The sequence below is a fragment of the Pogonomyrmex barbatus genome, unplaced genomic scaffold (genome assembly GCF_055798465.1).
Source record: "Pogonomyrmex barbatus isolate J1 unplaced genomic scaffold, ASM5579846v1 scaffold4, whole genome shotgun sequence".
Taxonomy (NCBI): domain Eukaryota; kingdom Metazoa; phylum Arthropoda; class Insecta; order Hymenoptera; family Formicidae; genus Pogonomyrmex; species Pogonomyrmex barbatus.
In genome coordinates this window covers 555,554-580,150 of record NW_028297138.1, presented here as the reverse complement: position 1 = coordinate 580,150, position 24,597 = coordinate 555,554, and the positions used below count along the sequence as shown (strand labels likewise).

General features: G+C 43.2%; 3 protein-coding genes and 1 pseudogene across 23 annotated transcripts in view; 3 read left to right on the top strand and 1 right to left on the bottom strand.

The window, feature by feature from the left end:
* The window catches only part of pHCl-1 (pH-sensitive chloride channel 1), a 1,184,550-nt gene that overhangs the window by 839,587 nt on the left and 320,366 nt on the right, over positions 1-24,597 (top strand). The window lies entirely within an intron of this gene.
* LOC148935548 (activity-regulated cytoskeleton associated protein 1) lies at positions 9,247-16,507 on the top strand. The gene is given in 2 exon segments (XM_089081070.1): positions 9,247-14,107; positions 14,183-16,507. Coding segments are annotated over 2 exon segments (507 nt in total). The 5' UTR covers positions 9,247-13,962; the 3' UTR covers positions 14,545-16,507.
* On the bottom strand, positions 16,068-17,480 carry LOC148935547 (uncharacterized; annotated as a pseudogene).
* LOC148935546 (uncharacterized) lies at positions 19,632-21,855 on the top strand. Its single transcript, XM_089080811.1, has one exon. The coding sequence runs from the start codon at positions 20,291-20,293 to the stop codon at positions 21,449-21,451; it is 1,161 nt and encodes a 386-aa protein (XP_088936937.1). The 5' UTR covers positions 19,632-20,290; the 3' UTR covers positions 21,452-21,855.

The following is a 24,597-nucleotide window of genomic DNA, read 5'->3' as shown; positions in this document are numbered from 1 at the left end:
ATGCTGCCGCCCTTCACTTGACCGTTAAGTTAATTCTTTCCGCAGCGGCAATGCAAGTTTGAACACTGCAGTTAGTACGCGAGCGTATGAAGTGAAGTGTGTATGTTGAGAGCGTATGAAGTGAAGTTGTGTTTGTGTAGTGTATTACGACAGTGTTACGACAGTGTTACTGCAATGGACTGGTAAAAGTTGGAGCAATGTTGTGATATTAAATTTTATGTAAAGCTTTAAAATGGTCTCATTTCCGTGCACGGATAACTTCTTAGTCGGACAGCCAGGTGAAGAAGTGAGAGCGACAGAAGTTAGAGTAACAATAATTCTTTTATTGATGTCTGCGATGGAGTGTGACAATGATTATAATAAATATGTACAATGATCGAGTCAACTATCTTGCGAAATTATCTATTTCTTACGGTCGCGGTATAGCGCGGGACGCCTTGCCTGACGGGTGACGTGTGGTCGGTGCGTCGCCGGTGTGATCAGTTGAGCTTCACGGTGTGCGCGTGGTGAATTCCGCGGCTATTTTCGCGAACAGTTGATTCTGACAGGAAGGTTGTCTCTGGGGTGCCGTCACTCTGACGGAATCGAGAGCACCCGATTCACTTGTTAATCCGTAGACTCAGGTGGAGGAGTGTCGGGTGATTCGACGAGACCAGGGAGTACCCTGGTGCTCGACGCCACCGGGATGCATCCCGGTATTTTATCGGTTGTCAGGGAGCGTCCTGACAAATGTATCGAACGATTGTATCGAGTGTTCCTCGACACGTTCTCGCAAGATATTCGGAGATGGAATGGTAAATCGTGGTCGAGCATACTCGGCTGTGCTGGGGTGTACCCCAGTACTTCACGATTAACCTGCTCGGTTTCGGATTCGGAAAGGCTTCTCGTTTTCTCTTCACACGATGCTGTGCTCGAGAACGGGACAGGAACTCTCCGTGGAAAGCAAGCCCCTTTTATCCGAGATCGGCCGCAGTATTTCAGTACGGGACAGTTTCGATTGGCCGATCTCGGGGTTGGGCTTCCCCTCCACGGCTAGGAGATTTTGGGGGAAAAATCGGAAACGAAGCTGGAATGATCCCCATTCGGTGGTGCGGTATTCAGCATGATACGGGGGTAACGATTTCGTGGCGCGGTGCTCGGCGCGGCGATACGGGGAGCGCGCTAGCTCCTTGGCGCGGTAATCGGCGCGGCGCGGGGAGCACGTTTGTTCCTAGGCGCGGCATTCGGCGCGGTGCGGACGGTGTGAATACGTGTTCGCCGAATGCCTGCGTGGATTCTCCGAGATACTTCGGAGAATCTTATGTTTATGCGATTAAAATTGGGCGCAATGCGCCGGTTTGCGACGATTGTCGTACTCCGCTCGATGATCGGTGGTCGATGGTGGTGGGTCGAGGGAAGTCAGTAAAATGAAATGAAGGGGATCGCTTCATTACAGCTTGGCGAATTGGCTACTGTGACTTACGAAAAGATACAAAGGATTTATGGAGAACATTCCCTATCCAGAACACAAGTGTTCAAATGGCACAAGGCCTTTTCAGAGGACAGAGAAGAAGTGGGAGACAAATCTCGAGCGGAAGACTTGCAACGTCAAGAGCGGACGAAAATGTGGAAAGAGTGGAGACTCTTGTGAAGTCAGACTGTCGATTGACTCTGAGAATGATCAGTGTGTTAAATTTGAATCGGTTTATTGCGTGCCATTTGAATACTTGTGCCCTGGATAGAGAATGTTCTCCATAAGTCCTTTGTACCCTTTCATAAGTCACAGTAGCAAATTCGCCAAGCAAGTTTTACACAAAATTTAATGGCACAACGTTGCTCCAACTTTTATCAGTCCATTGTCGTAACCCTGTCATAACACACCGCACAAACATAATTTCACTTCAAACGTTCTCAACAATCGCGTACTGTATGTTCAAATTTGCACTACCGCTGCGGGAAGAGCGAACGGCCAGAAGCTCCTGGCGCGTTAGGAAGCCCTAATTCGCTTGCGTTGGATAGGAATGGAGATGTCGAGAGCAGTACTGGATACTTTACTGTCTCGCTGGTGATAGCCCTGATCATCCGCTGAAGTCACTTAATATACCCGAGTCGGCCGTCGGTCGGGAGTAGTCGAATACTGATCGGCCGAATTCGGGTTGAGGTGATTCCGGGGGCATGACCTCGTCGGAATATTCGTGGTAATTCGCCGAACGTGCTCGATGATTCCGCGAAGATGCTCGGTGACACGATCGATAGCGGAGCCGGCGGCAGTGGCCTAACCGGCGCGTCTATTGTTTATTCACGCGCTGTGAACGTGAAGCCGTGCGATATTAGTTTGGCTATGTCTGGTATTCGACGTGACTTTACGGTGGGATCGCGGAAGGATCGCCGTGTCGACGGTTGATCGGTCGGGGGCCCGTCAATATTGTTTAAACAATGGGGGTGAATCGGGTGTCGTTACATCACTCCCTTTTTATTATGTGCCCGAATTTTGGAGCATACTTTATATTCTGCGCCACGTGCGCAGTTGACCCTCGTGATCAAACTGCAAAACGTACTTCTCGCTACCGCGACGGGTCCGATATTTGCGTCCGATGTACGCTGCGAAATACAGTATCGAGAACTTCAGTCCTGGCGCTAGCTTGACTTTCACGGACGATAGTCCGGCTGGTCCGAATGGCACTCCTAGGCTCTGATCGTTGGTCGGTGTATGTCCGATGCTGGTGGCGGTTGTTGGCACAGGAGCGTTGTTATTGAGGTCCGGAACGGTCGCTGCTTTGCAGATCCTGGCGGTTGGTTCTTGGGCGGCCACATTTCCTAGCCGACGGCGCACCGGAGGCGGTGGCGGTGGTCATCAGCGTCAGAGCTTTCCTGCGCTGCTGAGCGTCGGACTGTTGGATCAGCGTTCCGACTGTTCGTAGCGGATGGCTAGTTCCGCTGGGTCTCGTCCTGTCTGCTGCTGCCGGTTCCACTGGCCGGGTGTGCAGGCTCTGGAGCGGTTGATTCCGCGGGGTCTTCCCTGCGCTCGGTTTGTCCGGTGGATGATTTCGGATCGCTACTCTTCGGAGTCAGGAGTTAGTCCCACAGCTCGTCAAATCCCGGTCTCGCGGAATCGTATCCGGGTGGGTTGGCGCACTCCAGTAAACGATCGATATCTTCTAAGATGTCGTCTATGGTCATCGATTTTTCGATTGCCTCGTCCCGCAGTTTTAAGCGATTGTCTGATCCTCCCTTTCCTGTGCCGATTCCCCCGTCGTGCCGGTGCGTCATCGTGGCCAGGGATGTCTTCGTTGTTCTCCGGGACTGGCTCGTTAATGCTCGGCTCGGTCGGGGGCTCGCGTTTCTCGCGAGACGCGGATTTTAGGTCCTGCAGGTGCGTATATCGGTACCATTTTCCCCGAGGATCTCGAAGATCGAAAATTACCTGGGAAATAGTTTTGAGCACCTCCAGGAGACCGATAAATTTCGGCGCTAACTTCGCATTAAACGCAGTACTTTTGCTGGAGAGGGGATGGTCCCGCTCCCACTCTTCTACTTTCGGTTGTCAGGCACGGCGACGCACATCAAAATACTTCGCCTGCTTTTGAAATGCTCGCGCAAGGTTGATTTGCACGAGTTCGTACGCAAGGTTGATTTGCACGAGTTCGTACGCGTCTTCGCAAGCGGCGATATACGATGCTAGGCTTGTCGAGTGCGGATGAGCGACGGGCGGTGACGGTACGGGGAGGCTTGGTTTCGCGGCCGTACATCAGGTATGCGGGTGTGTAACCCGTCGTTTCGTGAACCGCCGAATTATATGCGAAGCGCAGTTCATTCAAATGTTCGTCCCAGCGTTTATGCTCGCGTCCCACATATTGCGAGATCATTGTTTTGATCGTGCGGTTCGTCCGTTCCATCGGATTACAATGCGGCGCGCAGGGGGGTGTGAATCGCTGTTTAATGCCGAGAATTTGTAAAAGACGGGTGACGGGCGCGGAATGAAATTGTGTCCCGTTATCTGAAAGGATTTCGTCGGGACATCCGTATCGGTAAATTATATTCTCGGCTAGATTTTGCGCGATCACTTCGCCGGTGGTTTTCCGCAGCGGGCACATCTCTATCCATTTTGAAAATCGATCCTGCATGTTTAATAGCTAAGTATATCCGCGATTCGAACATGGTAGTGGTCCCACCAAGTCTATGAGTAACCTGCTGTCATGGTTGATTTACCGCGGTAGCGTGCATCATCTCCGGGGGCTTGTTCTGTTTTACCTTGTAGACTTGACAGTTCTCGCAATTCCAGACAAAGCGCGCGACGTCGCGATACATTCCGAGCCAGTAGAACTCTCGGGCGGCCCGTGCGATGGTCTTCGCGATTCCTAGATGTCCGGCAGTGAGTTCTTCGTGTACTTGTTTACATACTCCGGTGCGTTCCTGGGGGGGGGGAACGCATTGCTTCCATTGTTCCTGGGGCGGAGTCTCATGGAAGTTTAAGTCGTGAAGCACGTGATGGAACAGCCGTTTTTGCCGAATGCAATAATCTGGTAGTTCGTGCGGAATGCCGCGAACCTTTTTTAATATCCGGTCGTATCAGGAGCATCGCGCCTTATTGATAGCGGCAATATTTGCCGAGAAAGTGCGTCCGCCACGCAATTAAGGGCTCCCTTTCGATAACGAATATTAAATTGATATTGCTGTAATTCAAACGTCCCAGTCTCCCTGAGTTTAGGCCTTGTAGCCATTTCAGCGACTGGTGGTCCGTTATCATCATGAATTGATATCCTTCGAGATATCTCCTCATCTTATTAATTCCCCAAACGACCGCGAGACACTCCAATTCTGTGGCGCTATAGTTCTGTTCCGCGAGATTTAACGTGCGACTGGCGTAGGCGATTACACGCTCCCTTTCCGTAAAAAATTGTGTGAGCACTGCACCCAACCCGGTCGCGCTGGCATTGGTCTGTAGAAAAAATTGTCGGGAAAAATCCGGGCAAGCTAATACTGGCGCGGTCGTTAATCGGTCTTTTAGCATTTCGAAAGCTTGTTTCTGGAGTTCAGCGCCCCAGGTCCAGCGAGTGTCAGTGCGGTAAGCGAAGCGGCGACTGTCGCGAAATCCCGTATGAATCGATAATACCACGAGGCAACTCCCATGAACTGTCGGATTTGTTTGACGACGGGGATGGCCAGTCTAGGATGGCATTCGTTTTTTCGGGGTCTATTCGGATACCTTCTCGGCCCACGATGTGGCCGAGATATTTCAATTCTTCTACGCAGAACCGACATTTTTCCGGGTTAATCCGCACGCGGGTAGCGCGTAGTCATTGGAAAACTTCGGCGAGGTGTTTGAGATGTTCGAGAAGTGTACGACTCGCCACGATAATGTCGTCTAGATAAGCGAATGCGTAAGGTTCTAACTCTGGGCGGATCACGTGGTCCAACAGTCGCTGGAACGTGGCCGGCGCTGCATGTAGTCCAAATGGCATTATTTTGAATTGTATTAATCCCCGACCCGGCACGGTGAATGCCGTCAGTGGTCGGCTCTCGGGGGTTAGGGGTACCTGCCAGTAGCCATTCCGTAAATCTAATGTCGACAAAAATTGTGCCCCGTGTAATTTATCCAAAGTGGCCGTGATCTGTGAAAGTGAATATGCGTCTCGTTCGGTGACCTCGTTTAGGCGTCGGAAGTCTATGCAGAACCGTGGTTTGCCGTCGCGTTTTCGGACAATTATCACCGGCGAACTCCACGCGCTTTCAGACGGCTCAATTACTCCTTCGCGAAGCACTGGTGTCTGCTTCGTCGATCACGCGCTGCATTGCCGGATTACGTGGCCGGTATCTTTGATTGATTGGAAGCGTGCCCTTTTTCAAGCGGATATGGTGCCGCAGAAGTTCGGTCGGACCCCGAACCTCCTCGAATTTCCGCATTTCATTTTTTAAGAAGTTATGGAACTTGGTGCTCTCGATTTTGCCTTGTTGTCTAGCGGCGGAGACATGGGCCGGCGTAGTGTTCTTTCCCTTGCCGAACTGCAGTGGCACAAGTTTTATATTCGACTTTCCCCACAGGTCCACCCCGATGAGCATTTCGCTCTCTAATTCGGGCAAGATGTGGAAGCGATGGTTTGCCCTCCAATTCGCACCGGAAGTTTAACTGTGCTCGGTATTTCCATGGGTGAGCCGTCTGGCCTGGCTCGCGGTGTCGTCGGGTACGAAACGGAATTCCTGCATGCGGCGTGCAGTATTCCGATTAATGAACGAAATTTCGGACCCGGTATCTATTAGTGCGATTATCGATTGATCGCACATATTAATTTGGATGTGTGGTCGTGGCCTGAACGTTCACTTGCGGGGTTCGTTAGCGTTCGTCCCGGCCCCAACGGCTTTTCCCGCCGGTGGGTGACATTCGCGGGTGAATACTCCATCACGTCCGCATTGCGAGCAGAATTTACGCGGAATTTACGCGCTGACAATTAAACCGCGTATGGCCGCGTTGCTTGCAGCGCCAGCAATGTTCGGCTCGATTATACACGGCGGCTGCGATCGGTCTCATGGGCGCAAGGGAGTCGTGTTTCGTGGCTGTCGTTGCTGTTTTCCGTTGCCGTACGATGTCTTCAAAATCCGCCGCCAGATCTTGGAGCATTTCGAGATCGGTAGCGTCTTGTCGGCGGATATACATTTTGTATTCGGGATGCATATTCTCGTAAATTTGTTCCGTCTGTGCGGCCATTGAAAATCCCCCGGCGTGGCGCATCATGGTTTCTACTTCATTGGCATATTTATGAAACTTTTCATCTTGTGCGCGACCAGCGATATCTTTTATGAATTGATTGCGGTAACGGCGCAGACAATATTGCGTTCAAAAGGCATCGTAAAATTGTCCCCACGTACTCCACTTGTGTCGTCGATTTCGGCACGAGAGTGATTCCCCTTGTAGTAATTCTAGTAAACCGAGCATGAGACGCTGACCGTCGTATTCGTACGCGAGACTTAGTTCTTCGACCCGCTCTAGGAAAGTCCACAGGTCCTTGCCATCGAAGTGGCAGCCCCATTTTCTAATTTGATTAATGGTTTTCGCGATGGCTTGCCCTGAATCGTTCTTGGTCATTTTAAACGCGATCGTAGGGGCCGATATGTCGACAAACTTAGCCGCGCTGCCGTGTTTTTCCGCCTTTACAAGTTCTCGTAATCGTTGACGCAAAATTTCTACTGTCCCTTCGGTTTCAGCGTGTCGGCACGCGATCTCAAGCTCTTTTTTTTCCGACAATGCACCCAGTCAGTCGTTGGCATTTTTCGGTATTTTATCTCTCTGTCACGTGTCCCTGTTCGGGCGCCATAAAACGTTTTCCCTGTTCGTCGCGGCTCCTGGATTCGACGTATTTCGCGGGATAGCGTCGGTCGGATGTGATCAGGATTATTCGGAAAGAAATAAAATATCGAGAATCTATTTACGTTATATACAAAGATTTATATTTATCTAGCTTGAAGTATTTACAGTTTTACTGACCGAGTTTTTGTTAGGTACAATATTTACAATGTATTTGTCCCGGAATTTGGTCGTATGTTTCGGGAAAAGCGGAGCGAGTTCCGGGAATTGTTATAATAGATTTCGCTCGCGGTCTGTTCTGCGAATTCGGTGTGTTTACGATAGAATAATTTTAAAATTCTTACAATATTTTTATTTAAAATATAAATAGTTATTAATTTATGCTAATTCTGGGTCTGAATTTATGCAACACAATATTTTTTTACTCCTTGAACAGCACGTTCAATGAATAGAATGTTCCTACTATCCCCTCTCCTTACTTTATTGCGCCTAGGCGCCTAACGCTAACCCCAGCGCGCTCGACTGTTGCCCGCGGGCATTGGGCACCTGCGAGCAGTGCCCACTTGCCGACCCCTACCGTATGGCGACGATGATAATAATGACGACAATAATAATAATGACAATAATAATAACAACGACGTTTCTTAAAAGTAAATTTCTAGAATTCGGACTTTGAATTGCAATATCTCCGCTCACAGAATACATAGAAAAAAACTAAAAACGCTTTTATTATTTATTATATTATATAATTTAACTCAAGCTATTGATTGCGCCTATTTGGAACTTGATCGGTTCAGTCATTATTCAAATCCGATAATTTTGTTAGCAACTCGCAGGCTCGTGTAAAGAGATACGGTCGGTATCGCGCTTGTGAAGCGCTGACGCTTAGACTTGGCGACCCATGACTGTATTTCTCTGTTGAATTTAGTGAAAAAAATTGTTGAACCGAGGATAAAGAATGCGACTCGTGTGTTAAGAGTTAAACTATTATAATTGTACTTTAGCAGGAACAAATAATTCACAAATAACAAAGTAATTTTAGCTTTATACGCAATTAAAAAAATCCAGGATACAGATATCACTGATTGTGTAAGAAAAATGAAAAATTTTTACTTATCGCAACAATTGCTAATTTCATGTTCTTGTTCGGTGTACTCTATCGCTCTTTCTCATGCTCCTGCTTTTGCTCTCTCTTGCACCTATCGACAGGATACTCGCTCAATGCTCACTCTCACACGGTCAGCACACAAAGAGAACGAGCACATTTCACTTTGCTTGCTAAACGCTTTCAACACTCTCGAATTTTAAAACATAAAAACATTTTCAAAACAAAAATTACGGATAAATGTTATTAGATTTTATATTAAAATTTTTAACTTAATAAAAAATATAATAAACAGTTATAGCATTAAAAATTTCTGTTATCAATTTAAATCTGATTCGGGTTTACTATTTAACATTTTGTAACACAAAACTAATTTATTTGTTACATTGATTCGTAACCTATTTGTTCGAGCTCGAGAGAAGTATTGCCGGTGAAAGAGATTGAGTAAAAATGATTTTAAAATATAAAAATGATTCTTGCTGCTTGGTGTTTCGTAATAAAGGAACACATTTTTATTATATACACACTCGCTTAACGGTTTACATGTTAGTAGACATTGAAAAAATGAAGTAAAACGAGGGAATCTTAGCCCCTCTATAGTATTGAGAGAGATCGAATAACAAGCGCGGCCGGTAGCACTATCAATAATATAACGCAATGGTCTTCGGGATTTGACGGTAATATAAGTAATGCTATCTACTAATACTATTACGAATTTTGTTTTGAATAAAACTGAAATTAGAAAATACACTTTTAATTGATGCTGAACTGGCCGAAAAGTTATGTAAGTGCACAAAAAAATTAATGAAATCTGCAGGGAAATCATTATTTTTAAGTGTTTAAATGTTTTCCACCATGTTTCCACATGCCGAAAACACGCATTGCGAAGTTATGCTACATATTATGTCGGCAAAGATCGAACAGCAGTCTAGCATGAGCTACTATAACAGATGTGACAGCAAGAATACAGAAAATATCGAGCAAGCTCTGTATCATAGCATGCTAAAAGAATGCTGCAGAAATTGAACAAAATTTGTCGTCATAAAGAAAACAGAATTGCAGCAGTCTCTATGTTGGCACAACACACACACACACACACACACACACACACACACACACACACACACACACATATCAACAAAAAATACTTTAGAATTAAGCTTAACATGCCACCAAAACAAGTTACAAAAATGTAAAAATCTGACATATCTATTCGCACATTGCGACAATAGAAATCCGATAAGAATACAGCATAATATATAACATCAGTTGACAACAGAAACGTAGCAGAAATCGAGCACAGTGTGCCATCATGACGTGACAATAAAATTGCAGCAGGTATAGGGCATGATCTGCTTTATGCTGTTGTAGACAAAAAGATAGTAAAAATCAAGCACAGTGTGTCGTCACAATATGACGACAAAAATGCAGTCGAAATCGAATAGGGCCTGCTAACATAACTCGTTGGAGGGTGTCACCACTGCAGTCCGACCTGCATCCATCGAGAGAATAGGACCATCATCTCTCTGGAATATCGGTCGTGGGGATTCGAGAATATACATGTACGAGGGTAGTCTGAAAAGTTTTGAGCCTAACATAGAAACAAGTTTTTCAAATATAGTTTTATTTTTTAACATAATCTCCTTTTAAGTCGATACACTTTTTCCATCGATACTCTAACCCCTTTAACCCCTCCAAATAGTAGTTGGCGTCTTGCTTCGCAAAATAAGTGTTTACGTATGCGATGACCTCGTTCAATGAAAATCTCTGTCCTCTAAGCGAAACTTTAAACTTAGGAAACAGGAAAAACGGGGTCAGATCTGATGAATACAGTGGGTGGTCAACCAATTCGAAGTGCAGTTCGTGAATTTTGACCATGGCGACCGCCGAAGTATGAGCAGGTGCGTTGTCTTGATGGAACAGCACTTTCTTCTTTTTCAAATGCGGCCGTTTTTTGCAATTTCTGCCTTCAACTTATCAAGTAATGATACGTAATACGCTCTCTTTATTGTTTTATCTTTTTCAAGATAGTCGATACACACAATTCCGTGACTATCTCAAAAAACAGTCGCCATTACCTTCCCAATTCCTGATGGAACTGTCTTCACCTTTTTCGGAGCAGGTTCACCCTTTGCAGTCCATTGTTTTGACTGTTCTTTTGTCTCTGAAGTGTAGTGGTGGATCCAAATTTCATCTACAGTTATGAATCGACGCAAAAAATCTGACTCGTTTCGTTTGAACCGCTCCAACAGGGCCTTGGAAATGTTCATTCGTTTTTGGTCCAAAGTGAGCAAGCGCGGCATCCAACGCGCGGATAGCTTACACATATCCAATTCTTCAGTCAATATATGACAAACGCGTTCTTTCGATAGGCTCATAGTCTCTGCTATCTCTCTAACTTTGATTCGACAGTTGTCCAATATCATTTGGTGAACATTTTCGATGTTATCAGCGGTAGTCGCAGTTTTTGGCCGTCCCGAACGCTCATCATCAGCCAAGCTGATACGACCACGTTTAAATTCAGCTGCCCATCTTTTTACAAAGTGGCAAATGATGGGGCAGATTCCCCGTAAACAGCGTCCAACTCGATTTTAATTTGCACAGGCGTATCGCCTTTCAAATGTAAGAATTTAATCACGGCACGATATTCAATTTTTTCCATTTTTATAAAAGCACTGACATCGACTGACACAAACGACTGTCAAACAACAACTGAGCGTCCAAAATGACTGAAATTTTCACAAAAGTCTTTCAAAGCATATACTATTGTAGTACTAGAATGGTTTTGACGAGTAATGTCATCTTCATGTTAAGGCTCAAAACTTTTCAGACTACCCTCGTATATATGTATATTGTAATATATGTACATATATGTATCTCATTGGATTGTTGACGTGTTGTTCTAAACACATTATTGTAATAAATATCATCACATACGTCTGTGATCGAAGGGATAAGATGCCTGCCCATTAAACACGAGATCCAGGTTCGATTGGCTGGTGGTATTTTTCGCAAAAGTAATTACGAATTTTCATGATTGGTTCATGGTCAGATCCCGCCGTGACGCACATCTTCCCTTCTTATTTGGACATATTGTCGGCATATTGCTAGCATTTTGCTACCTGGATTGTGTTATAATTTTAATGAGGATGTAAATAAGTATTTTATTACTTTTATCTGAAAATAATAACATATATATATATATATATAATATATATAAAAGAAGCCAAAGACTATATGTATAAACTATATGTATAAACTTTTTCTAAACACGATATATGCATGTGTGAAATAAAAATAATAAAATTTAAAAATTGCATATTTATTAAAAAAAATATAACATTTTTTCTTATTTTTACCATGTCAAGTGCTATATGCATTATATTTACTATATGCATTAATTGGCTGTATAAAGATTTTACTTCTTTACAACTTTACGTTATTAATAATACGGGCAATCTTGTCATCTATCTCTTTTCCATGTTCCTCAACTTTGAAGATAAAATTGTCGATTATGGATGAAAGTTTCTAAACATTTTAGTTGACTGTTACATCTTGTTCAAGTCTGAGGCTTGCATGATCCTTCACAATTTTTTAATCATGTCCATGCAATGGTGATTTCTGAAATACTTTTGGACTTCTAAAATATTTCTTGTCAAATCTCTGTTGTTTATTTTAAAAATTTCTCCGCCAACTAAATTCAAATAATGTGAAGCATAACCGTACGATATTGATGTAAAATGTAATATTGATGTTAAATGTACGGAGAGGGACATTCCATTACTAAATCGCGCGCCACGGCAAATAACAGCAAGCCGCCCGAAATCCGCCCGAACAACACCGATATTAACCTAGCGAAGCGCACATGACGGCTTATCACGCACCATACGCGTGAGCCGCCAAAAACAGATGATTTTGTTTAGCGAATAACATTTTGACACGCGAACAAAAATATCGGGTATATAAATCCAGCAATTTTTCGACTTAAGACCCCGTCCCGTCTAATCATCCGATACTACCCGTATCGATCCGACTGACACGAGAGTTCTCCATCCAGAATACTGAGCGTTCTTGCCATTCTCTCTTACGTACAACGAATGTTTTCGTTTTCCTATCCAAATAATCTGAGCATTCTCAGATTTTCTCCTGGCACAAACGAGTGTTTTCGTTTCTCCAAACTCAATATTCGAGCGTTTTCAAATTTCGATATTTCATCCAGACAACGAGTGTTCTCATTCTCCACCTTTGATATTCGAACGTTCTCGAATCCTTACTCCACGCAACAAGTGTTCTCGTTGCGCCAGCTGAACACCGAGCGTTCTCACCGAGCGTTCTTTCTTCGACGAGCGTTCTTGTCAACGCGAAAACACGTGTCGCGAAAGTGTCTTCGGTTGCCTAGCAACCAACCTATCCGATCCCTTGGCACATGCGGACTCGGTTGCCTAGCAACACGCTGCATCGCTGACCCACCCGCTATCCCGCGAACACACAGCCGCATTTGGTCCGACCACTCATTCGACCACTGAAATTGTATCGTCCTTATGCAAATGGCGTTTCGCCGCTGACAAGCGAACTATTGACACGATTTGTAAATAAAATTAAAGAATATATTAATAGAAAGAATATATCTAAGAAGTATATATTAATAGGAAGAATATATCTAATTGATTAAACTACGGCATCTGCAATTCTTTACCGAACCCCGGCATCCGACGAGCATCTCTCGCTCCATGTCCTTGTCACTGATCCGGAATAATTTCACCACGCAAGGACGTACTGTTACAATATAAATTTCTCATCATTATATAGTTCTGATAATTTTTTCTCATCAGGATTATTTTCTTTTCATTATCAGAAACAAAATTCTACTTTACAATTGAACTTTATAACAGCTTCTTTAATGGCTTTTGCCACTATTAAACAATACTCTGCTTTTACATTATACCCAGAATCAATTGCTGATAGTGTGACGCGAAGAGTCCTATAACCCGCGCGTGGGCCGCCGCCTTGGGCCATCACTGGAGGAGGAAGAGGGCGGAGGTTCCCTGCAGCAAGCGCTGCGAAAAAGAATAGAAGCTACGATCGATAAAAGTTTACTGGAATAGAAGCCACGGTCGATAAAAGTTCATTATTACTATTGTTTTACGAAAACGTGATTCATCCTGTCGAGCTCACTATTAAAAGAAAATAAAGATTACTCAGTCTTACAACTGGCGCCCAACTAAAATGCCAGAATAGTCGCGTAAGTCGCTGTATCGAATCAAAACGTCATCTTTACATGGATCATCTCAACAAGATTACAAGTGCGGTCGCGCTCAACGACATCACAGGAAGTAAAAAAGACGATCAAAAAAACTTAGCGAAACCAAGCGAGTAAGATGGCGGAAAGTCAAAATACAGATAACGCAATTATGTTAACAAATGAACAGTTCGCCGCTCTCATACAACAAATACAAATATCTGCTGCAAACATATCTATCGCGAACGCCGCGCATCCGCAGGGTAATTTTTCGCAACGTACTTGTCGATTTGACGGAGACAAGAAATCCGATATAGAAGCTTTATTGACGTGATCGTCATGTACAAAGAATGCACTAATATATCCGACGAAAATGCACTGAAAGGTCTATCAATTTTACGTACGGATCTCGCTGCGACATGGTAACAAGGTGTCCAATATACAATTAATACCGTGGAACCCCGCGAAATATATGGGATACCGCTTTGAATCTGCTAAAGACATATGGATCCAAAAAACCGGCGTACCAGCGTACACAAAGTTTTTTTCACGTGAACAGGAAAACACACAGACGGACATATTTGCAAAGCGCGTGCGCTACTCTCGAAATTTCCATACGAGATAACGATACTAGAATACATTCAATTAGATATGGTTTACGGATTACTGGCGTATAAAATCCGAAAGGAAATACCGCGCGAGAAAGTCGCATCATTCTCGGAATTATTAGATCTCGTGAGAGAAGTCGAAGAAACTAGAATGAAAGAAAATAACGAAATGGTCAAACAATCGGCATTAACGCGAAACAGTGAAACTCGACCGCGATGCAAGTACTGCAAAAATTTCGGACATACCGTAGACGAGAGCCGGAATACAAAAAAGAAAAACGACTGGCTTCACCAAACAGAAAGAACAAAATAGACACCGACGTGAACGAAATACGTTAAATAACGTCCTCAACTTGATCTGATACGGAACCCCGGGTACTTTCGTAAAGACTGTCCGAAATGTAACAAAACTGACAAAAATAAGAATACAGAAAATAAGAATACGAAACCTGATTTCAAGTTCGTGGATGTATCCGAAATTCGCATGAAATATACAGATTGCCCGATTTTTAACATAGAAATTTTAAGTACGAGAGGTACAAGTTTGATCGATACTACAGCAAAAATGAACGTCACCGGACACAGTCTCTATAAAATTTTCATCGAAAAGAGACAAAGATTCGAAGAGTTGAATCTACATATTAGTTTAGCAAATGGAACGCGCAGGGAAGAGCGCATATTGATGACCGATGTAGACGTTTTAGTAGAAAACCGTAAGATAAGTACTACATTCCTCGCGATGCCGCATGCAAGAAATAAGTATACGTTATTCAGCATGGACTTTATCGAAAGAGCGAAGATTATAATAAACATATCTCAACGCATGTGGTATTTTGCAGATGACCATGAATCACACGAACTGAATTTCGAAAATGCCGACGAAGTGCTCGACATGCTATAAGTGAACTGTGTCAACGCACTAGAGTGATGAAGCACGATCCTTTCTTACAATCAGCGAGAAGAACTCAACGAGATTCTAACAAAGAACGAAGATATCTTTGCACTAGGAGGAGAACCAACGCCGTACGTCGAACACGCCATCGATACCGCCGATGCCAGTGCGTCTGTGGCTACGCTCTCTTACAAAATATCGAAAGTGAAAAGAGAGATTTTGGAAAACGAGATTGACGCAATACTGGAAGCCGACGTCATCGAGGAATATGAATCTCCATGGGCTATCCCATGGAGTGATGGTGCCCAAGAAAGACGACACCATGCGAGTCTGCGTGGACTACCGCCGCTTAAGGGATAACATTACTCTATAGGATAAAAATTACCGGCTGTAAATGAGGTCTATTTTCAGAAAAGTTTATAAATTTAATAAATTGCGCTATTAAAAAATGAATTTTATAACTTTATGATACATATAAAAAATTTAAAAAAACTTTTTTTAGAGTCTTAATTATTAAAATGACGAATATACAGCAGCATGAAAGAGACAGTAGAATTGGCATGGTATTCCGCGGCTAGCAGCACAAGTGTTATAATTTTTGGTCTAAAAAAAAGTTTTGTTTTATTTTCTTTATTCAAACATCTACAAAAATACATAGCCGATTTTGAAAAAATTTTTGACAAAATGGCGGAAGTACAAACAAAAAATTTTATTTTCGTCACAAAAAAGTCAAGTAAAATCAACTAAAAAAATAACTAAAAAAATTTGTAATTTATCAAAAAAATCCTATGTATTTCTTTAGAAAATGTAATTTAAATACTGTCAAAATTTGAAATAAATCGGTTAAAAATTGTTTGAGTTCTATTGCTAACCAATTTAAAAAATGCTATTTCGAGAAAAACGCATTTAAAATTTTGAATGTGAATATTTTTAGGTTAACAATTTAACTTTTTTTATTTTTTGTAAATTTATTTTTAGTCTGCAATCCTAGCACCATAAAATTGCCCTTCAATGGAAGATTTTTATCCTCTTCGTTTTTTCTCGCGGTTTTTATGCTTGAGCGAGCCTCTTTTATTGCATTGCTGAGTGAGCGATCAGAAAGCATGATGCGGTGTTCATTGGATTCGACACAAAAATTATAACAATTGTGCCCGATAATAATGCTCAGACTTGCATTATGTGCATAATCCTGCACATCCCATCATTAAATTGGCATACAGCAATGCTAGCACAAATATCTAAAACTTTTTTCCGCTCGATGTACTCTTTGGTGCCATCGATCTCACGGTGGCATTAAAACTTTCATTGCTATTTTGGGTAAATCCGCCCAAGCAGCGATTAAACAATTCGTTAGAGCTCAGTTCTGTGTAAAAAGATTTTATTGCTTCGAAAACTTCTACTGACATTGCCGGTTTGTGCTTATAGTTTTTCAATTTTTCTGTAGCTTATCTACCACGTGCACCACGAGTTGGCATCACTCGAACATTTCTCGTGCTGAGGTCGATTGTTCGTTAAGATCTTATGATATAACGTTGCCCATATATCTTCTCTCATTTTTTCTGTTGAATTCGAATTTCTTTTGATGATTAAACCATAATAAATCGCTAGTTAATCTATCAATTTGCCCGTTAGCTGGTCTTTTCCTCTCAGACCTTTTACCGTTTTTTTTTAATTTCTCAGCCAAGTGCGTTTTTACGATGCGTTTTTGAACGTGATCATAAAAATATTTGGACCTTACGAACCCTGAACGTTTCGACGTATCGCGCGATCGGTCCGTCCGGCCAGCAGCACTGTGGGCGCTCGGCGCGGGAACCTATAATTTTCGAAAAAAATTATGTGTATTGCAATAAAATCACTTGCACTTCATTTTTGAAACCCTAAAGTGTATTTTAAAAGAAAAAAAAATCAATTTTTTTTAAATTTTACATAGGTGTTACTCTTAAACGCCATCACAAAAAACGGATTCATACCCTATTCCTAAGATCGAGATACTGCACCTCGCAAGTAAGAGTGAAACCAACGTTATCATTGAGATGGCTTATGAGTCTGAAATCGCCATCCGGACGATTAGCCCGATGGGCGCTGAGTTTGCAAGAGTACGACTTAAAAATAGTATATTCACCAAGGAAACAAAATGTCGTTGCTGATACTTCTATTTCAAGGCCACCATGTACAAGCAAAAGTAAAAACGATTGTGGGATATGTTCCGTGTTCATCAACTTATCTTCGAACGGCGCTGCTGAACTGAGGAGCGAGCAGTTAGCCGATTCGAAAGTAAAAAAAATCATCATCATTGAAGCAGAAGATAACCTCGATATCACAAACTAGATCTCACATGGATATTTGATATTAAATAAGTAGGAATATAAGGCGGGTTCTAACTCAGAAGCGTTGAGGGGGGTGCGGGTGTGCGGGGGGAACGGACGGCGCGGGGAAGAGGGGAGGGGGAAGTCCGAGGCGGCGATCCTTTGAACTGAGCCGCGGGGGGGGGAGGGGGGGAATAGATAAGATAGTAGGTGAAGGGGATATAAACAAATAGATAAACAAGAAGATAAATATATAGATAAATAAATTGTGACTCGAAGGACATGACGTCACGAGGGGGGGGGGGTGTAGTGAAGAAAGACGAGGTGAGATAAATAAATAGTAGGATAAGATAGCAAGGCGATATAAACAAAATGGGCGGTGATATAAAAAATTGGACGCGTGGACATGACGTCAGAGGGGGACGCCGCCGCCGCCGCCGCCGCCGCCGCCGAGTAAAAAATAAATATCTGTCTCTCTCGTATTATCTCTTCCGTTGCGGCTCTCTCTCTCTTATGGCGAATGTTATTTTTTCTAATTATTTTATGGTGGGGAAGAAAGAAATGAAAGAAATATATGTTTTTTTGCATATTATATATGTTTATATTTTTAAACAAATTGAATACATTTTTAAGTGTGAAATGTTTTTATTCACATGGTTTTTTCTTATACACTAAAAACTAAAGCTAACAGCTCGCAATCGACGAGTTGACGTCTATCGAATGTATCACAATCGCGTATCGCGTTCGGCACTTCCTCGGGATCTGTTACAACAGACGCGATGTTGGAGAATCGCGTATACTTGGTATCGATCGTATCGACGAATCTGACGAGTCGATCGAACGTCACATCGATACATTCGTCCAGAGCAAACATTCGACGTAACATCGATTCGATCATCGTTACGCGTACGTTCAAAGATTCAAGACGTACGAGTGTAACGTCGTTCATCAGACAAATTCTGACGGTTAACGGTCCGACACTTATAAAATTGTCTTTGTAATCATTTCGCAGCAATTTATAGATATTCCATCGCTGCTCGTAGAGTCCCTTCCACGTTTCGAGAGACAGTATCAAGTCCTGTCCCCGATGATCTCCCAGAGCGATCTCCACGTAGCTCGGTGGACCAACGTTGATTCCAATTTCCAGAAATTTGTAACCCGTGGCCGTCAGAGCGTAACGTCTGCTCAGTAAGCGCACCGCGCGACGCTCCACCGAAATACTGTGAAAATTAAATATATAATACTGCACAATATTGGAAAAAAGAGAAAAAAATAAAAAAAATGCAGGTGAAACTTACGCGTTACATTCTTTCTTTTGTTTTTCGCCATTGTACGGTGCGCTGCTTCCTTTGGCGGAATACATTACGTGTTGTTCGAACGACGGAGGAGCGGAGTACCTTTTTTTGTCGTGCAGATCGTTCGATGGAGGAGGAGGACTGATCGCGTAAATTTTTTTGACATGGCAAACCGTTAATCCCCCCCCTTTTTCTAAGAATTTCATTGTTGCAATCAAACATGTAGCGACATGTTCGCAAAGGAGCGCGATGGCGTTCAAATTTTGTTTTCTAGGAAGAGCCCGTGAAAAGATAGCTCTTCGTAGAAATCGACGTACGTGTCGCGGCGTGTCAAGAGAGAAGCGCCGATACTCCGGTTACTATAAACAAATCGGGGAGACGTATGATGGTTTTTTTTCGCCGAAGTCGGCATACGTGTCGCGGCGTGTCAAGAGAAGCGCCGATAGTCCGGCTGCTATAAACAAATTAGAGAGAGACCTATGATGATGCTCCGACAAGGGACAAAGAAATTGTCGATGATATATAATGGGTCATGCGGTGTGCAGGATCACAGTAGATGGAAGTCTAATGTGAAAAAAAAAATAGTTGACGGTGAAAATGGATAATGTGTTAAATATAGAAAATGTGTTTAATATGGATGAGGAAGACTTTGTGAATATAGTGGACGAAGTGTTTGAAAATGAAGAAGAAATAGAAATAGAGATTGACAATATTGACATTGATATTGAAGACGAAGAGCACGCATTGTCTGACGATAGCAATTACGTAAGTGATCAAAGTGATGACCTTACGGATTATGCAGAAAAAATTGTTACCCGTTCGGAACTCCTTGCGTTGAATAATAATAAAAAGTATTGTTCAATACAATTTTATTATTCAACGGGTGGTGCACTAATTCTGTGTGCCGAATGCATGGTTCGTCTGGCGGACACTGACATTGGAGTATTGTATGCCGTTAGGAAGCACGAGATAGATACTCTCAATGCGCTAAACAGCCGATTTTGCTCCAATTGCCAACAGTCCGTCTGTGTGATAATGCCATGCAACATGTGCCCAATTTGCACAAATTGAAAAAAGACAATATTGTGAACGAGGCATATGCAAGTGGAAGAGTGTGATGTGATATAAAAACAATATGGAAAGATCATTGGAAGAATTAACAAGTTCTCCGTTATGGGATTCAATCTCTCATCTATCAGTGAACGTGGCGGTGTATTTTATAAAGAGACACTATACCTCAACTCCCCATTTCCCGATTTCTCGTCCAAGAGTTAAGGGACGCTACAATTCGACTCTCTGCTTCTCCGCTCCTTCTGAGAGAGCGGAAATAATTCTGGAAGCGTGCACATATTATCATTATAGAGGACACGCATACAATATATTACTACCTCTCTCGCGGCAAAAAGTAGCAGAGATAATTCCAAGAAGCGATAATCATATATGGTTGTTCTATTCCCATCAATCTCCGGACATGGCGGAAATACAACGCTTTGTATACTGGCTTCGAGTTAAAGCAGCTATAGAGAAAATAAAAAAAAGAAAGTAAAAAAATGTAAAATTGTTTTGATGAGACAGTATAACAATTTAAAAGAATCACGATTTTGCAATATGGAACACCTAGAGCGAGTGGAACGCGAGCTGCTGGAGCAGTGCAGCCAAGTCGCTACCTTGGTGGAGTGTTTCGCGTGGTTGCAACGATGTGAGGAGTGCATCGAACAACTCGAAGAACTTAGCCGTGTTAAGCGTCCTCGACTCACCGTTGCAAATAGACAATCTGTGGTGGCGAGGATCGCACGACTCGCGGGTGCAAAGGTACAACTAGAAAGACGTTTCGCGCACGTTGGTGGCGAGTACGCGAGCACCAGTAGAGACAATGGATCTCTCGTTTGGCGAGAAATCGATACGGCATTTGAAAGCCGTATATTGACTGGTGCGGTGATCAATGTGGACTATATCGAGCCACGACAATTTTTGGAAGATGCCGGTGGTGTAGTGCTCGAGCGAGTGCGAGACATTATAGAAAGACACGATAGTGTGAAAGTGAACACTGCATTTAACGGCGAGTTTGTGACGGGCGATAAACGCGCAAACAAAAGTATAAACACTAAAAATAGTGAACTCTTTCGAGTGTCAAATGTGGACGAGTGGTACGAGCAGCACGTCATCGAACCCACGTTGGCATCGCTCGAAGAATTCCAAGAACGCGACAGTGGATGGGCGTTGTCGCGAATTCTAAATTTGACTATAAACGTGAACAAATATAATCCAATGCACGCGGGATGTTACATCGAATTACCGCGGGAAATTATGTTAAAGCGAGCGGTAATTAACGTGCAATCAACGGATAATGCGTGTTTCGCATGGTCAGTGGTCGCGGCTCTGCATCCGGCTGAAAGAAATACAAATCGGGAATTGTCGTACCCGCATTATACGACGGTGTTAAATCTCCAAGACATTACGTTTCCGATGACGTTGAACCAAATTAAGAAGTTCGAACATCTCAACGACATCTCAATCAACGTCTACGGTATCAAGGAAAAGGAGATTCTCCCGATACGGCTGACATCAAGGAAGATGGAGAAGCACGCAAATTTATTGTACGTGCAGGATCCGCGCGACGACAACGCGGGGCACTTTGCGTACATCAAAGATCTGTCCCGTCTTGTGAGCTCGCAAATAAACAAGAAGAAATGCAAGAAATACTTTTGCGACCGGTATGTATTTTAACAAATTTTATTATTTCTCTTATAAAATTGTTTATTAAAAAATCATATTTTCCGTTTGCAGATGTCTACATTACTTCAGTTCGTCTGAAAGATTGCAGTCACATACAACGGACTGCGAAAAAATGAACGATTGCGCCATCCGACTGCCGAGCGAGGACGACAAGTGGCTCGAATTTAAGAACCACACGAATAAGGAACGACTTCCATTCATCGTTTACGCGGACTTGGAGTGCGTACTACGGCGAACGGAACCGGCAGAGAGGGAAGACGCATCGTACACCTACCAGCAGCACGAGGTATTTAGCATCGGATACTACGTGCGATGCTCGTACGACGACGCGTTGTCGGTATATCGATTTCGTCGCGACGAAGATTGCGTTGCGTGGTTCGTTCGGCAACTCGAAGATTTGGCGCATCAAATAAAAATTCTGTTATCCGCGAATGTTCCCATGGAAACGTTGTCGAGAGAGCAGTGGGAGGCATATCGTAGCGCGACGCGTTGTCACATTTGCGAGAAATCATTTGCGTCGGACGACACGCGGGTACGCGATCATTGCCATCTTACCGGTCGTTATCGTGGTCCCGCGCACTCAAATTGTAATCTAAATTATAAAGATTCGTATTGCATTCCCATAGTATTTCACAACTTATCCGGTTATGACGCGCACTTTATCATCACGGAAATAGCTACGGCGTTCGAAGGCAGGATCGATGTGCTGCCGATAACAAAAGAAAAATATATTTCGTTTACAAAACACGTTAAAGATACCACCGAGAGATCAGATTCGCGAACTTGCGTACGCTTGCGGTTCATAGATTCGTACAAATTTTTAAATACCAGCCTTGATAAATTGGCATCTTTTCTAACGAAAGAAAAATTAAAAATTTTACGTTCCGAATGTTCCACGGTCTCAAACGAAAATTTTGATTTGTTGACGCGCAAAGGTGTCTTTCCGTACGAATACGTGGATCGCGCGGACAAGCTGCAGGACACGCACCTACCACCGCGCGAATCGTTCTATAGCTCGTTGACCGGTGACACGGTGTCGGAGAACGACTACGCGCACGCCGCGAACGTCTGGCAGCGGTTCTCCATCCGAACGCTCGGCGAATACAGCGATCTATATCTCAAGACCGATGTCTTGTTATTGGCCGACGTTTTCGAAAATTTCCGCGAAAGTTGCGTCGCGAGTTATGGACTCGATCCCGCGCATTACTACACATTGCCAGGTTTCACGTGGGACGCCATGTTGAAACATACGCGCGTAAAATTTGAGTTGCTCACCGACATCGATATGGTTATGTTTATCGAACGCGGTATACGCGGCGGTCTCAGTCAATGTTCCGGCAGATACGCGCAGGCCAATAACAAGTACATGCGTTCGTACGACCCGTCGAAACCGTCATCATACCTTATGTACTTTGACGTAAATAATCTGTACGGATGGGCGATGTGTCAACCGCTGCCCTATGCCGAATTTCGATGGATGGAAGACGTTGAGAACTTTGACGCGAGCGCGATCGCTCCGGATTCGTCTACGGGTTATATTCTCGAGGTCGATCTCGAGTATCCGCATCATTTACACGATCGACACACTGACCTACCTTTCTGTCCGGCGCGCGATAAACCACCCGGCACGCGGCAGGATAAACTTCTCGCGACGTTATACGATAAGAAGCGGTACGTCATCCATTATCGCAACCTGCAGCAATGTACGCGCCATGGTCTTCGTATCGCAAAGATACATCGCGTACTACAATTTGCTCAATCCGCCTGGCTCCGCGATTACATCGAACTCAACACACACTTTAGAACGTACGCGAAAAACGATTTTGAGAAAACTTTGTACAAATTAATGAACAACGCGGTATTCGGTAAAACAATGGAAAATGTGCGCAATCACGTCGACGTTAAACTTTTGACCAAATGGGACGGACGGTATGGCGCGGAGGCAATGATCGCGAAACCAAATTTCCATAGCCGCAGCGTCTTTGCGGAAAACTTAATCGCCGTCGAAATGCGTAAACTCGAGGTAAAATTCAACAAGCCGATTTACGTGGGTATGTGTATACTCGACATATCGAAAATCTGCTTGTACGAATTTCACCACGAATACATGTCACCGCTGTATCGCGAGAAATGTAAGATCATGTACACCGACACGGACAGTCTCGTATACCACATCGAGTGCGATGATGTGTACGAGGCGATGAAACGCGATATCGCTAGATTCGATACGAGCGATTATCCGACGGACAACGCGTACGGGATGCCTCTCGCGAATAAAAAAGTACCCGGTCTAATGAAGGATGAGAATAACGGTGCGATAATGACGGAATTCGTCGGACTCAGAGCGAAGATGTACGCGGTGAGGGTGGACGGTAGAAAAGACATTAAAAAGGCGAAAGGTGTAAAGAATAACGTCGTAACGCGAACAATAACGTTCGACGATTATACGCGGTGCTTGAACGAAGAGATCGAAATGACTCGTCGCCAGTCGTGTATAAGATCCAAGCTACACCAAGTATACACGGTGTCCGAGTCGAAAATCGCTCTGAGTCCGTACGACGACAAACGATACATCGTACCGGATTCGACGGAGACGTTACCGTGGAGACATTGGCGGATTCCGTTGTAATATATATATATATACATGTTTATACAATGTACATATATTTTTATATTTTTTATATAGTTTATATGATGCATATATGCACGTATGTATGTATGTATGTATGTATGTATGTACGTACCTATGTATCATATCTATGTATGTATGTATGAACGTATGTATTCTTATAGTTTTATACTGTTATATATGTAGTATAGATGTATGTATTTTTTGTAGTTTTTATATGTAGTTTTTATATGTAGTTTTTACAATACAATTTAGTTGTTCAAATTTAGTTGTTCAAATTTATTTTATATATATAATTTATAATAGCAACCAAGATCCTGCTGAGGAATTAGCTTTAATGCTCTCTTCGATTTTTTTAATTTATATTCGGCTTAATACATATAGTTTTACATGTGTTCTCGTAAGTTACATACATGTATAGTTTAAAAAAAATGTAATGGAAGAAAAAAATAAATATACACTGTATACATGTATACAAAGAGTTTTTATTATTTTTTTCTTCCATTAC